General features: G+C 38.8%; 1 protein-coding gene across 3 annotated transcripts in view; it reads left to right on the plus strand.

The window, feature by feature from the left end:
- Positions 1-13655, plus strand: part of FAM169A (family with sequence similarity 169 member A) — a 39766-nt gene that overhangs the window by 15849 nt on the left and 10262 nt on the right. For 2 of the 3 annotated variants that reach the window (XM_017808345.1, XM_017808344.1), the window contains exons 3-10: positions 181-280; positions 1333-1418; positions 2818-2989; positions 4935-5114; positions 6476-6604; positions 10064-10182; positions 12207-12261; positions 12630-12768. In XM_017808345.1, coding sequence (XP_017663834.1) covers positions 181-280; positions 1333-1418; positions 2818-2989; positions 4935-5114; positions 6476-6604; positions 10064-10182; positions 12207-12261; positions 12630-12768 — 980 coding nt within the window. The remainder of the gene's footprint in view (positions 1-180; positions 281-1332; positions 1419-2817; positions 2990-4934; positions 5115-6475; positions 6605-10063; positions 10183-12206; positions 12262-12629; positions 12769-13655) is intronic. The other variant, XM_017808346.1, reaches the window with a different exon arrangement.

Raw genomic sequence — 13655 nt, forward strand, 5'->3', positions numbered from 1 at the left:
CTGTCTTTAGGAAGAAATATCTGAAGTAAGGGCTGGGATCTGGTGCTTGTCCTTTACAGTTGTCTGTTAATGAGTCGATTTTCAACATTCATCTTGTTTACCTTACTAAACATTCTCCGTGTATTTTACTAAGGTTGTTTTAGCAAGAGTCTACTGAATTATTGTACATTCTTGTTTCAGGTTCCTATTAGCTTGTCAACTGTGGGCTATGTTCCTCTGTATGGTGAAGAGCAGACACACAAAGTTCTTGCGCTGTTTGCACCATGGGACTCGCTCACAGGTTTCATTTTAGGTTTTTTATCTCTGTGTTGTTGTTTCTTCTTTTTTTGTGATAAATACATGTAACCAGGCCCTTGCTCATTCCATGCTACTGTAGCTCATAATTTTGGCACTTGTGCATTTGTTGTTCACTGTCTTCTTGTTCACATACTATTATTTTTTGTTGTGAATTCATATATACGAATAATAGAACTTTGCACACTAATCAGAGCAGAACTGGAGTCATTGAATTCAGAAGATATGTAGCAAAACAATGTGGCGCTTGTCTGGATCGTAGTACAACATGTATCTCCTGATCTCTTTATGTACACTTCACCTCTCCAAAAGGAATTTATTGAACATTCTTAGAATCCATTAATTTGCTCGTGAATTTAGATGCTCTTTTTTGATAGTGATTGATCAGCATCAACTGTAAATTATCTTTAGTTTGAGGTCCCAACACAGGTATGGCTAAGATGACATCTCACTGTTTTTTGTGTTCCCTCCCTCCTTCCTTCCCTCCCTCCCTCCCTCCCTCCTCCTTTCCTTCTCTTTCTGTTTAATACCATATATAGGATTGCCATAAATGCCTATGGATCACACTCTTCCTGACTGTTACTCATGTGGCCACATTTTTACATTCATCTGACTCCCTAAAACTTGCACAGTTTCAGTATCAATATCCACTAGCAACCTAAAATATATGTATGAATGAGACTCCCCTTGGCAGGCTCAATTTTTAGTGGGAGGAGGTGCTAGAGCACAGTGTTGAAGGACAGTGCTTATGTCTGGAAAAATAGTTCCTTTATATTATACTGCACGATGTATGCATTTTGGTTTATTATTCTCAGTTATCAATAAAGATTTGGACTAAGGAGCATTTCACATGGGTGGGGTGTATAGCACCACATTTGTTGTGCTAGGGTAGTAAGAGCTACATTAATGTAGTGCCATCTAGAAGATGCTTAACTTGGTTACTACAGTGTTATTCCTGATTATGTAACAGCTTTAGTGATTATGTTTCTTTTGGAATGTAAGAATCACTAACTTTTTATTTCCCTTGTTTCTTTCAAGCTGTAGCCCTGTATCTTGCTGACCAGTGGTGGTCAATTGATGACATTGTGAAAACATCTGTCCCTGCTAGACAGGGGCTTCATCAGGTAAAGCACTCCAACGTTCACTTAGCAATTAATCTTCTACTTCAAGATACGGCAAATAGCTAGTGTGCGAGATACTACATGTTTTCATTTCATTTAGAAATTAGGTGGCTGTTGCAAGTCAAAGGAAATAGAGGAATAGGTAGTACAATCGGAAAAGGAACCTGATAGTGAAAATAGTGTCTAGAGCAAGAGCGACTCTTGTACTGCAGCTTCATATGTAGATTATTTAGATATTAACAGCATTACAAGGTTTTTTTTTTACTCTTTAGAACATTGTTATCTGTTTGTTTTGAAACATCTTAGTAGAGTGGTGCATTTTACCATAGCAGTACCTACTGATCTTATCAGGAGACTAGTAAACCAAAAACATCTTCAGGAATCTGTTTTACAGAAGCAAGTTGAAGCTGGTGGCTTGCATGAAGCTATGGTGAGGCATGCTGGCTATATGTGAGGTCTGGAAAAGTAAGTTGCCTGGTGTCAGCTTTATTGCTCATCATTGACCTTTTTTACCATTATTGACACCAGTGTAGCATGGAGTTATGTTTTTTTCCAAAATTGGAATCTATACTTTTCCAGGATTGTAATTTATATCTGCTGAGGGAATCTGGACACTTATCTTTGATTTTTGCGTTTTTGTATCTTCACTAGAGAATTTGGCTTGCAGCCTTGCTTTTCATGTGTTTCTTAATGGTAAGATGGTGATAAAGTCAGGAAAGCTGAATCTTTTACAGGTGGGGTAGCTGAGACTGAGCACTGGGAAGAGAGCAAGATTGCTCCTTCCTTCACAATGGGTAGAATAGTGGTGAGCTTAAATTTCATATATAAAAGGAACCCTGCAGGTCAGAGAAAAGGATATTGAATTCCTTGTTTCATTCCACAGAAACTGTTGTAACTAGTTTTTTCACTGCATCGTGTCCTGTTGCCTGCCACTCTGTCAGCAGTGATTGAGTGTGCCAAGTCCTGCTACCCTGTGAGGCTCATCATGTCTCCTTTGTAAGACTTTAATTACCTGCTAGCCTAGGAGGTCCGAGGCTGGTGTACTGCTGCTGTGTTTGGTGAATGTTTCTTAAGTCCAAAACTGAGTTAAATCATAACATTCCTACTCCACTGCCCTTCTCCCAGCACTTCTCTCAGCCTTTATGCATTGCATAAAGAGTAACATTGAAGTCATGAAATATCCTCTATGGTAATGATTTAAACTTGACTTATTGCTGTGTCTTCTGAGCATCTCCTTCCCCTCAAACAAACCTCAGAGAGTCATCCTGCTTTAGCACTTACAGCTTTCTTTTACTCCGTCTGCAGCTGTGTTAACTGTCAACTTTGAAAAATAAGGTCTTTGATGTGTGGATATTAACGAATCTGACCGATCTTCTAAAATGTTTTTTCTGTGTTTCCTTAGGTGCAGTCTGTTGGAGAGAGAATTGTTCTCTATGTTCTGAATCGAATTATCTATCGAACGCAAGAAATGGAAGAAAATGAGATCCCATTTCTCTGTCATGGAAGCAGTCACTATGCTAAGATCATGTGGAAAAAAGGAGAGGCTATTGGGTTCTATTCTGTTAAACCTGCAGGTAGGACACTTGAAGACTGTGGGATTTGGGGGGTTAAGTTGTGGAGATAAGGAGCTTATTTGAAGAGTATTGTATGTAGGTTTTACAAGCCTTGCAGGACTAATGAGTTGGTGTTTTCCTCCAATTGTCAGAGGTCAGATTGCTGTTAAGATCTGTAACTTAAATGCTTATATGCTTTAGCAATTTAAGAAAGTTCTTGGATTTCTTCATATTCTACAAAACATATTAGAAAATGAAAAAATTTGATATACCCAAAAGCCTTTTTCTTTCTTTTTCATTTTTTCTGTAGAACAGTTATTTACAGTTGGGTTGGACTGTGCTTATCTTGAGTTATCAAAAGCTTAAGGTGTTTCTTTCTAGACATTATCAATATTTCACCCATGTTTGAGTGTGTGCTGTGTTCTTCAAATGTGTAGTCTACATGGAAGAGTATTGTTCTGGAAACACATGGTTACGAAGAGGTGAAGCTCTTCTGGTATCCCAGAGGGTACACAAGTAATGTAACCTCTCTGCTCAGGTTTTCCTTGTTTGAAAAATGAAGATAATCATACAATGGCTTGCGTTGGGTTTGAAGGAACCTTAAAGACCATTTAGTTCCAACCCCTCTGTCATGGCAGGGACACTTTCTACCAGACCAGGTTGCTCAGGGGCTTATCCAGCATGGCCTTGAACACTTCCAGGGATGGGGCATCCAAAACTTCTTTGGGCAACCTGTTCCAGTGCCTCACCACCCTCACATTTCTTCCTAATATCCAATCTAAACCTACACTCCTTCAGCTGACAGCCCTTACCCATTGTCCTATCACTACAAACTCCTGTGGAAAGTCCCTCTCCAGCTCTCTTGTAGGCCACATTCAGGTACTGAAAGGCTGCAAATAGGTCACACTGGAGCCTTCTCTTCTCCAGGCTGAACAACCCCAACTGTCTTAACCTTTCTTCATAGGAAAGGTCCTCCAGCTTTCTGATCATCTTCCTGGCCCGGAGATAAGGGTCATTGGCTTTAAAAATACAAGGTTCCAAAGACTATATTGTATAGACGAGCTGTATGCTTCTCATTGGCCTTGTTAGAGAAGAGGGAAACTTTTTGGCGTAGTTCACATTGATTCACAGAAAAAGGGCCTGAAAATGGATTGGATAGTTAGTGGACTATCTTAATGCCATTGTATGCCATCCCTTTATCACCACTGAGTTCATAGCTACCCTTGGAATCACAGAATATTCTGAGTTGGAAGGGACCGACAAGGTTCATTAAGTCCAGCTCCTAAGTGAATGGCCCATAGAGGAATCAAACCCACACCCTTGGCATTATTAGCTCCAGGCTCTAACTGGAGTACCTATGTGTTGTGACAGTCTATTCCATCTTTATTAAATTATGGATAATATGTTGTTTTGGGGAGAATTTCAATGTAAAGTCTCCTAGGTTTTTTTGTGTCTTCATTTAAAATATCAGGATTGTTGTTTCAGTCTTTAAATAAGAACTGAATTAGTCTTCAGATTTGTCCTAAGTAATGACGTAATCAACATAAAGGTGCAATTCAAAAATTTTGTTTTCTCCTATTCCCTCCTCCATCTTTCAGCTTCACTTTTAGAACAATTTTCCTATGGAGTTGTATAGTGAGATTTCAAAGTGAGCCTTTCCTTTCTGTCTTGTCTATTCTTTTTGGTACTACAGACTTTTTCTATTGTATTAATCTATTGTTATATCTTGGCAACACTGTGAGGCTTGCCCAAAAGAGACAATAAATTACTGATAAAAATATTTATTTTTAATAAAGTTATAAATTATTTTTATAACTTTATACTACTTACTATTAAATAGTTCGGTATTTTTATAACCTATAAAACTTTTTATTTGAATATGCTAAAATCCATACTGCAGCATGTCAGTCAACATACAGTATGTAACCCATAGTGATGGATATTTTTTTCCTCTTGATTATTTCAGGAAGTGTTTGTAACTCATTTTTTCATCAGAAGTATAAACTGACAGTGCTAGACACAATGTTTGTGAGAAAGAAACATCGTGGGAAAGACTCTGGGCTAATCATGTTGGAAGACTTTGTGGATTCCTTTACTGAAGGGCCTCTTGGCCTACGATACCCACTGTCATCCTTTGTGTATACAGGTGAGCTCTTTAATTTATTCTTCTTTGTGGTTTCTTCACATGTCCAGGTGAGTCGTGTCATTCAAGTTCTGTATGTGTGGTCTCATCCTTAGGTTCTATATTAAAGGTTCTGTGCTTTAGAGAGGGCTAAAAATCCTGATTTACTTAAGATGAAGTAGTTCCTCTGCATGAGACTAAGTTATTCAAACTCTGTTGGCTTTCTGCTACTGTGAAGTTTACCGCTGTCATCTTCCCCCCACCAAGCCTGAAGAATGGGCTGAGGTGTTTCTGTGTGTGATCTAATGTATATCTTCTTTGTAGCATCTTTTTCTTGCACACACCTAAGCCTCATGAGGTCATTTAATTCATGCTTTCTCTGAACTTCTGGTCAAAAGGACATACTGGGCTATTTTTTAACTTATGTATCAGAAGGCACAGATCTAAAATACAAAGAAAACACTTATGGTTCTGCCATTAGCAACCTAAGAGAGCTATGTCATGTAGGAAATGACATGGATTGTGGAAACTATGTTCTTGGGACTGTGTTCAGGCAAGAAGTACATTTCTTTTACCCTATTTTTGTCTGGCTTTCTTAACTACTGGAAATTTTCTGATTTTCCAACTACCACTGTCTGTTGCTGGATCTGATAAGACCTGATTTGTTAGGCTTCAAACAGGAAAATGATTTGAGCAGAATTCGATGACTAATTCTTTTCCATAGTCAAGAAATTATACAGTGGGGATCTTGTGTGCTGAGAGTATGCATCAGTAGGGAAATAGGTGAAAAGTGGTAATTTTCCTGGCAACTGCTACAGAATAATGACAAAGTGTGCAACTTCACCTCTATGTTTAATACACATATAGCGAGAAAAGAGGGGGAAGGAGAGCAGAGTGGAAAATATTCTAGAAGTGAACAATGAGTGGATGGTTAACTATGCAATGGTAACATGTTAACATTCCCAGAGTGCTTTTCACCAGTGCCTATAATAAAGTGGGGTAACAAAAATAACTCGACTACATCATGTGCTTAAGAACTCTTCCATCCTGAGTTGAGTCTTGTGATTGGCAGGAACAGTGACAGTGAAGTTGCAAAACTCTTGAGTGGGTACCTAGAGAAGAAGAAAAACCCATCCATCTTTGTTTGCAGATAATAATGGAAATATTTAAACATGAAGAAAGGATAAATTGAGAAGGATCAGTAGGGTAAAGCAATATTATGTTTATTTCAGACTTGACTGTTTTGTTAAGCAGTTCTTTCTGTATTTGTTTATGTGTATGACAGTAGATTGCAAAATAATTTGATTTCAGATAAAATATAAAAACTGAGCCACAACTGAGTATGTAGTGTCTATAATATAGTGGTTTTTCTTATGTTTGCTCAGCTTGTAAGCAGTATCTTGAGAAGTACCCTGCAGATAAAAACCTTTTGTGGCAAGTGGAGGGAGCAGGATGTTGGTTCCAAAGAAAGTCTATTATGTCTATAGTGCAAAAGGAAAATCTCAAAATTGCAGGTATGGATACTTTGTTTTTTCATTCTCTGACACTTTTAAAAATTGGACAAACACTCTACAAGTACAAGAGTGACTTCTGTGAACACTGTCTGTGGAAACTAACAGAAAGATTTTTATTTGTCCTGAGACCTGTGAGATTATGTCCTTGACACAGGGTGAACATTACTTAGCAACAACTAAAACAGTGTTTTATCAACATTATTCTCATAGTAAATTTAAAACACAGCACTGTACCAGCTACTAAGAAGAAAATTAACTCTATCCGACCTGAAAGCAGGATAGCATGCAGTCCTTATTTTTTGTATCATTTACATCATGCCCAGGTTCCACGCTTTCCAATACACCGTCACCTTTCCTATCTTTTGATATATAAATACACATCACACACCTCTATCATTCCTTTAGTCTATGGGCCATCTCTATAAAATGTCCATTGAGTTAATTTAGTCCATGATTTTGGAGTCCACCTGTCATAACAGTCTTTCAGGGCAGAAAAGATGGTGTGTGTCATGGTGTCATGTTGGATTGTTGCATGCTGAAGCCAGTTCCATCACCACTACACTTGTCTGGTTTTCCTGTAGTTCATTCTTCATTGATCTGACTGATTTTTACTGTAATACCCTTGATATGACAGTTGAAAGGCAATCAGTTTCAGATCCCCAAATTCAGAGCGGTGAAGACAGGTGCTGTGAGGTGCCCAGTGCAGTGATGGGCATATAACCACCATAGAAGAGACAATATACAGTGTTATGTAGCAATCAACATCATAGAATTTATTGGCTACTCTCACACAAAATCAAATTCCCTTGAGGTATGCAGTGGACTTACCCATCCAAGTGCACCCATGTCCTTGTGTAATTCCACAAATATGTTTGCCTTTGCCTGAGACAGGAATAGCCCAGATTATTTATGTGCACTACGGGAACTTTATCCCTTTCTACAGTGTGTAAAATTTTGATCAAGCAGGGCCAGACTGACTGGCAGATCCCCTTACCAGGTGTCTTTTGCTACATGTATGTCCTGATGTTTGAAGGTCCTGTTACTCATTTCTCCTGGATAAATTGATAACAATTCATTGTATCATTTCATTTTTCTGAAAGCTGGTGCGTGGTAGGGTGTGTGATATTCCCACTCATGGGACTTTGGCCCAGTTGTCTATGGGGTTGTTTAGGAAATGAATCCTCCTGTCTGATTCTGTTCTTTCTGGGGCACTCTGTCACTATAAGACATTTTCTTAAGGCCCGGTGTTCCAGGTGGTGGCATGAGGCAGAGGATATGTTCTCACCCTTCTAGTGGTTCCACCATTATAAGCACTTACCCTGACTGGTTTGGGAAAGTGCGATATAGTCAATTTGCCCAGCCTCTCCATATTTATATTTCAGCCATCATTCTCTGTGCTACAGAGGTTTTAATCACTTGGTGTGTTTAACTGCAGTGCATGTTTCACATTTATGGGTAACCTGTGCAATAGTGTCCATGGTCAAGTCTGCCCCTGGGTCATGTGCCCATCTGTAATTTGCATCTCTTCCTTGATTACCTGAGGTGTCATGGACCCACCAAGCTGGAAATAATTATGTTGCCAGTCCTGATCTATGTGAGCCACTTCAATCTTAGCAGCCTGATGCATCTGCTGATTGTTCTGATGTTCTTCAGTGGCCTGACTCTTGGGTATATGAGCCTCTACTTTCACAACCACAATGCTGTTCACCTACACAGCATTATCTTGCTGCAGTGTGGCAGCTCAGATGTGCTGCCAGTTGCTGCTAGTTGCTGCAACCACCTCCACAGGGCATTTGGCGCTACCCATGAGGCAGTATAGAGCTAAGGTATTGGCCATTTTTCTCATTCAGAAATGATTCAAGTCAGCTGGATTGCCTTCACCTCTGCAGTCTGTATTTACCTTCTCCTTCAGCAGTTTCCGTGACTTGTTGTAGTGGACTCCATCACTAATCCTTTCCTACAAATGTGGCAGAATCTATCAATAAACAAGGCATATTGCTTCTTATTTCCTGGCAATTTAATATACAGTGGGGCCTCTTCAGTATGTGTCACCTTCTCCTCTGGTGACATTCTGAAGTCTTTTCTGGACAATCCATGAACACTTTCAAGATTCTTGGATAACTGCAGTTTCCTATTTGGGCTTATTGTTTGATAATTGATTGACCCACTCCATGCAGCATCAGTTGCATGATGTGTGTAGAGGAGACCCTTCCTTTAAACATTCCACCCAGCATAGGCAACCAGGGTGCCAGGAGGAGCTGTGCCTAAATACCAGTCCCTTCTGAAGCAGCTTGAACCCATTTGTATGCTGCCACTGTCTCTTCTTCAGTTGGAATATGGTGGGCTTCCTGTCTTCTGTGTCCCTAACTCCAAAAACTTAGGGGTCAACCTGAAGTCTCTCCTGATGCTTTCTCCCAGAAGCTCCAGGCAGGACCATTCTCCCTGGCTGTAGAGTAGAGCACAGTTTTTATATCTTGCCCTGGTGTAGCTGGCCCAAGGGCTACAGCATGAACTGTTTTCTGTTTGGTTGGTTCAAGGTCATTGCCCAGGGCCCTATTTAAAATAGTTCTTCTTCTGGATCACTTGACAGAGAGGGCTGACAATCAGACTGTCATTTAGAACGTGTGTTCTCCAAAAATGCACAATACCTAAGAAAGCTTACATTTCCTTTTTACTTGTTGGTGGATACATTTCTATTATTTTGTTGATCAGATCTGTTGCGATCTAATGGCATCCGTCTTGCTGTTTTGTTCCCAAAAACTGGATCACCTGTGCAGGTTCCTTGACCTTACTTTGTTTTATGGCAAAACCATCTTTCTCTCTCCGTAGTGGTCCAGTTGCCGTGGTGACATGAAATGTCTTCCATGAAGAGATAACCCTTTCTTCATGCTTGTCAGGCAACTAAGTGCCATGCCTGCTTGTCCCACCTCAGTAGGGTGGGAAGGAGCATCTGCAAAAAATATAAAACATCTGAGTTGAGACAAGAACAGTTCAGTAATTGAAATAAAATTAAATATAAGCATGATATAATAATAATTGTAATGAACAACAAAACCAGAGAATTAAAACCCAAGAAAGAGAATTGGTGCACAGTCCAGTTGCAGTAATTAGACCCTCCCAATTTATATACTGGGCATGACATTCTGTGGTATGAAATATCCTTTTGGCCAGTTCAGGTCAGGTGTCCTGGCTTTGTCCCCTCTCCAGCTTCTTGTGCACCTGCTCACTGGGAGAGCATGAGAAAAAGTTCCGAAAAGTTCTTGAATTAGGGTAACCATGTTTAGCAGCAACCAAAGCATTGGTGTATTATCAACATTATTCTCATGCAAAATTCAAAACACAGCACTGTGCTAGCTGCTATGAAGAAAAACCCCAGCTGAATGCAGGACAGATGGTTAATTTTTATGTAAAGGTACTATACTTTTCTGTTTCCCCATTTCCTCTTTTAAATCTTTACAGCAGAGGCCTCAAAGAAGGAAAATAACAGTTTGCAAACAGAGGATAAGCTTAGTCAGTCTGCAGTATCTGAAGCAAGTGGACAGAGGACTGAGAGGACTGAGCTAGAAACACAGCTAAATGTAGGTACACAATCTGTTACTTCTTTTTTTTGATTGCGTTGTTACTGAAAAACAAATTGTGAGAAATTGTTTTTGTCCATCTCATTATAACCGAATTGGCTCAAGTTCATACTACATAGAAAAGACAAATGCTTTTATTACTTTGTGTGTGGGTGTAGTGTTTCCCATTGATGTAACATCAATGACTAAGCTGGGATTAAAAATACCTTTATTATGTGTGTGTGGGCAGGTGGGGTTTCCCCGTGAACGTAGAAAGTCTGTGCCTGCAGCTGTCGGGGTCTGTAATTTGAGCTGTTTAATAGCAGATTACGTAAAGGAGATTATTTCAACTGTCTCTGAGATTAAACTGTCTAGAAAGGCTATGTGTAGAGGTGCACATTCACGTTGTAGTTCAGTACAATGGGAAGTGTTAAGTTTGCATGTGTTCTGAGGCCACACAGAATGTGAATGACAAGAATCTGTAGCTCCAAATACCATGGGCATGGATGTGCTTCAGGACTGTCTGTAGTAGTGACATGACCATGCTTTCATAGAAGTCAATGCTTTAATTAAAAATGGGAAATAATGGCTAAATTAATACTCTCAGCTACTAAGATCTAAAGTTAGATTTGGAATGTAAGTCAAATGTCCCTTTTCCTAGTTGAGAAAATTAATATTTTCCAAAGCAAAACTGACAGAAAAGTGTTGATGTTTTCAATCTCTCAATAATCAGAAGCTGTATTTCATTCGTAACAGTTTCTGAAGCATCACCTCTGAGTTCTAGAGTCAGATTCCAATAATAATCCTATCAGCAAAATGATCTAATAAAATGCATGATTTGGTTGTAGAGTAATATGGACATACTTGGAGAAAATAACAGAGTGATAGTAGTTCCTATGATTTTTATCGCTGTGACATAAGAACTAGCCCTTGTCTCTTGGCTCCAAATCCTCATAGTTTGGTAGAATTGCTGGCATCTCTATAGTTGACATCTGCAGTATTTATAAGCAGTTCTGCAATGATTTGAAAACTGATGGACCACCAAAGAAAATAAAACTTCCCACCTTCCCCTAAACCATGAAAAAACATGCCTCAACTTTCACTTTCACCTTTCACTTAGTGCTCCCTATTTTGTGTGTTTTGATGCTAGAATAATTTATTATTAGCTTACAAATTCTTACGTATTTAAAACTCACTTGAAACTATTTCAAATAGCAGAATATAGACTTGTCCACTTTTTGCTGGCCTTCTTGTGTGGTACTGGAAGTGAGGCTGGAAAAGTGAACCAGCATGCTATTATTGCCAGTTCCAGATTATTTCCAGCAGCTAAGAAAGAGCAATGTACATAACTACATTTTAATGTGGACAGCTTGTACCCACTTCACTAAGTGCTGAATCCCCAGCTAACTTGCAGAAAAAAATCCAGGTGTTGGGATGATGTGAAAGAATGAGAGACAAAAGAGCTCTAGGGAGAGGGAACTCTGACTCTTGAGCTGACTACGCATGTAACCTGCGTTACTGCTGATCACTTTTTTTTTTTTTAACATAGCCTGCCATATTCTGTTTCATGTCATGACAAAAATAAAACTGTAGAATATAATACTAGTATAAAAATAAAACTTTGCTGTTAAATTTTGCCACCTACTGTATTGTAGTCCCTTGGGTTCATGAAGAAAGGGGGAACAAACATTAAAAGACTTCTAGCGCTTAATGATGTGTACATTTGTGATAAACAGAATTGTTAAAGAAAAAAACTTGGCAGTATTGTTTATAATGACAGGTCACTTTCAAGTCTTATCTTCTATGTTGGAGAACGGAAGTAAAACACAGAAAAATTAGTCATACATGACATAGAGATAATTCTAAAAAAATTAAGATTTGTTGAGAGATAAGATATAAATTAAGAATTATTGTAGCTGCTGTTCCGTGGGATCATTACAATGAAATAGTGATCTAGAAAGATGTAACCATAGGTAGGAAGATGAAGGTATTTTAGTCAATTCAAAAAATTTTAGAATAACATTAGCTTTGCTTTTGCTTTACAGGCTAACTCGCAAAAAGGTAAAGAATCAACAGCTGTCCATGCAAGCACATCTGAAGGTACAAATAACCTTCATTATCAGTATTGTGGTTAATGTAGATCAGTAGTTTTACAGGCTCTTACAGCTTTCCATCATCCTATAATGATCTGTAAAGTGTATAAAACCACTTTCCTCTAAGTGTATAAAAATGCTTTCCTCTAAGGTGCTGAGGCTCAACTCATAAACCTTCTAGAGGAAATCAGATAAAACTGTTATGCATCTTGATAAAAGTATTATTCAGAAAAAAAGTACCACAATGAAATGCTGTTTTAGTTGGACTCAATTTCTTTAATGAACTATTGGGGGTGGAGAAATTATATGCAGATCTTAAACTGAATTTGTTCAATTGAATTTATTTCGGGGGTTTTTTGGTGTTTTTCTTCTAAGAGCCTTACACAAGTCCTGTTCCTGTCTGGACGCGAAGTGGTCAATTAAAACGTCAGAGTATAAATAAACATAGACAGCAACCTGGATCTGAAACTTCCAAAGGAGATGATGAAAATGCTCTTCCTGCGTCCAAAAGCAGGTACCAGAAGCCTGGATTGTACTGATTTCTTATTTTGTTGCTTGGGCAGTCACAAACTGCATCAGTGTCTCAGAGTGTGCTACTGGTATTTCTGCTGCTTACTTCCTATTTAACTTGCTTGATTTTAAAATTACTGAAAGTAAAGTCTGATATAAGAAAGAAAAGTGAGGCATCATCTGAAAGAGTGACTGCAGCAAAGTGTAATATCTCTGAAAGCTCAGCAGATACTAGAAATAAGAAGTATAGAAATAGAACTAGAAATAGAAGTAAGAAAACAGTGAGGGCTGCAGCTGTTCTGTTACAACTGAGTCTGCGCAATGGTAAAAATATCTGTATTGATACAGCACAGTTTCTTGTGATAATGTAACTGGACTTGTGTCCGCAATGCTGTGTGTGGTCTTTGAAGAGGTGTCCCTTCCTGACTTCTTGTTATGGTGCCATGTTGCAGTAAAATGAAGTCTGACTGTTTATTTTAGGAGTTGATTATTGCTTGTCACTTAATAACAAGGATTATAAGAAACAGTGTTTCTTCAGATAAAGCTCTTTGTTTGTTTATATAAAATTTTAAACCATTATATCTAATCTTATATCCTGAAAAAAAAAATCTCCAGTTTTAAAGTTGTTATCCTGTGGAATAATTGTCAAATGTGGATGTGAAGAGTAGTGTGGCTTGTGTGCCTTAACAGTTCTTACAGGACAGGGCTTGGAGTACTAATTTGCACTGGCTTCCATCTGGAAAGCAAAACTGTGTCTATTTGAGTAAATAAATAGCCTCCTCTTCCCTTACAGGCACACTGCCCACCCCAGCCTGCTCCATGTGTCTCTCCCTGTCATTCTTTTCCAGAGAAACCCACTGCAACCCTGGAAACCTCTTTTGAAGAACCTCA

Source organism: Lepidothrix coronata, unplaced genomic scaffold (assembly GCF_001604755.1).
Source record: "Lepidothrix coronata isolate B3197 unplaced genomic scaffold, Lepidothrix_coronata-1.0 Scaffold22, whole genome shotgun sequence".
Classification (NCBI taxonomy): Eukaryota; Metazoa; Chordata; class Aves; order Passeriformes; family Pipridae; genus Lepidothrix; species Lepidothrix coronata.